Raw genomic sequence first — 2375 nt, forward strand, 5'->3', positions numbered from 1 at the left:
GGTCCGGACGGGCCAGAAGGGGATGACTGGGACAGTTCTGTGAGGGCGCGGGCCGGGGCGAGCCCCAAAGGGCAGGGCTGCGTACGGGGGGGCTCTCGAGGAACCCCTTGGTGCCCGACTTCTCTGCAGACCGAGGTGGAGTCGCCCGCGTCCCAGGCTGGGTGGAGAGGAGCGGGAGGCTGCTGAAGTCATTGCAGGCCCGCTAGCGGGTGGGTTTCCAGGGAAACTGAGGCTTGGGCTGTCGGAGGAGGCTGCAGGCGCTGTGTGGCCAGCACAGTTGGATGCAGGAGAGGAGGGCGTGCTCTAGGCACAGTGGTCGCTGGAGAAGCCCGTCCGTGGTGACCCAGCGTCAAGGCCCCGAGGAGGGGCCCCAGTCACAGCTGGGAGTACCGGGGCCCTGCAGCATCTGGGCTCCTGGAGGCCTTAGCCCTGCTCGGTGGGCTGGAGGACCAGAAGCAGGAGCAGCAGGCGGCCCCAGCCGGGCTCCCTGCCGGAATCTGCTGCTGCCCTGGTAACAGCGCTGCCCTCCCTGCCTGGCCGTGCTCCAGGGCCACTCAGCCCCACCTGCGGCTCCCAGGCTGTGACCTTGGCTGGAGGAGGCCTCGCTCTCCCATCCACACGGTGATGAGGTCCTTGTGTGCACCAGGCCCTGCTGTTCCTGATGCCGGGCCCCCAGAAGGCTGGAGCTGGGTAGAGCACAGGGGTCCCAGGCCCCCAGCTGGCTGTGTGCCCGGGCTCCATCTGTGGGGCCCTCACCGTTCACGCTGGGCCTCCCTCCTCTCCAGTGCTGCGGCCAGATCCCCAGCAGCACCAGGGCCCCTGCGGCCAGGACCGCACCTCCTGCTCCTCCGCTCCTCCTCTGTGCTGCAAGCTCAGAAGGCTGGAGCTGGGTAGAGCACAGGGGTCCCAGGCCCCCAGCTGGCTGTGTGCCCGGGCTCCATCTGTGGGGCCCTCACCGTTCACGCTGGGCCTCCCTCCTCTCCAGTGCTGCGGCCAGATCCCCAGCAGCACCAGGGCCCCTGCGGCCAGGACCGCACCTCCTGCTCCTCCGCTCCTCCTCTGTGCTGCAAGCTGCAAGCTTAGCCTGGGATGGCAGGGCCATGAGATGCCTCGTACCTTCTCCCAGGGCTTGCAGTGTCTTAAAAGGCGGGGAGGGGGGAGCATTTTGAGAAGGAAAATTAGAAAATGAGGGAAAGATCCCTGAAGTAAGCTATTCAGGCTCAGAGAAAGATGAGTTTCGTATTCCTTTTCAACCCCTTTTCTGTCTGCCTCAAGAACCTACATGCAGGAGCCAGGCATGGTGATGCGCTTCTATAAGCCCAGTACTCTGGGAGGCTCAGGCAGGAAGATGCCAAGTTTGAGCCCAGCCTGGGCAGCTTCGCAAGACCCTGTCTCTGAAAGCAGGGCTGGGTGTGTAGCTCAGTAAGAGACCCTCGGGAGTAGAACACTAGCGTGCTGGGGGCCCTGAGCTGCACCCCAGCACCCCACGGGGTGGGAGGACTGTGCCGTCTGTCCTCCCCATTGTTTCCTTGAAGAAACTGCAGCCCAGAGAGGGCGGGTCCTATACTCAAGGCTGCACAGCAGCTCTGCCAGGGCCTGAAACCTGTTGTGTGAGTTTCATTGCTGCCCTACGGAATCCCCACGAATCAGGTGACCTGGAACAATAGAAGTGCAATGTGGCCTTTCTGGGCTGCAGGTTCGGGACCAGGGCCTGCTCCCTCCCAAGCAGGCAGGACAACCCTTGCTCCCACAGGCTCCGGGAGTCTGCTGGGGCGCTGATTTCCCCAGGCTCTGCTGGTGGCCTGCTGGCCAAAGGAAGGCACCCATCACTGGACTAGCACCACCTGAGGATCTCGTGTGAAACTCCTGCCTTAACTCCACCTGCAGAGCCCCTGTCTCTAAACGGGGTCACAGCCTCGGGCGCCAGCACTCGACGGGGGACCTGCGTGTTGGGCGGCCTCGTGCGGTCCCACCACACCCGGTCCCTGAAGATGCTGGATTCCTCGTGTTTCACTCCAGAATCTGCCTCTCACTCAGGCGGCACGCTCCCAGATCTGCCCGAGCAGTTCGCGCCCCCTGACGTGGCGCCCCCCATCCTGGCGAGGCTGGTGGAGGCCATAGAGCAGACGGGTGAGCCCAGCCGGGGTGACCGATGGCGGCTCCCTGTGCCCGGAGGAGGCCGTTTGAGTAGCGGGCACGGAAGGGGTGGCCGGCTCCAGCCTGACACCCCCTGACGCCGCCCCCCACCCTGGCGAGGCTGGTGGAGGCCATAGAGCAGACGGGTGAGCCCAGCCGGGGTGACCGATGGCGGCTCCCTGTGCCCGGAGGAGGCCGTTTGAGTAGCGGGCACGGAAGGGGTGGCCGGCGCCACACCC

At 65.3% G+C, this 2375-nt stretch overlaps 1 protein-coding gene across 1 annotated transcript in view; it reads left to right on the forward strand.

Moving 5' to 3' along the window:
• The first annotated feature begins 1376 nt into the window (after nucleotides 1–1376).
• Nucleotides 1377–2375, forward strand: part of Pik3r2 (phosphoinositide-3-kinase regulatory subunit 2) — a 7249-nt gene continuing 6250 nt past the window's right edge. Inside the window, exon 1 of the mRNA XM_010606528.3 lies at nucleotides 1377–2229. Coding sequence (XP_010604830.1) covers nucleotides 1992–2229 — 238 coding nt within the window. The 5' untranslated portion in view covers nucleotides 1377–1991. The remainder of the gene's footprint in view (nucleotides 2230–2375) is intronic.

Source organism: Fukomys damarensis, unplaced genomic scaffold, assembly GCF_012274545.1.
Source record: "Fukomys damarensis isolate Sample0158 unplaced genomic scaffold, DMR_v1.0_HiC HiC_scaffold_37, whole genome shotgun sequence".
In the NCBI taxonomy this organism is placed as follows: Eukaryota; Metazoa; Chordata; class Mammalia; order Rodentia; family Bathyergidae; genus Fukomys; species Fukomys damarensis.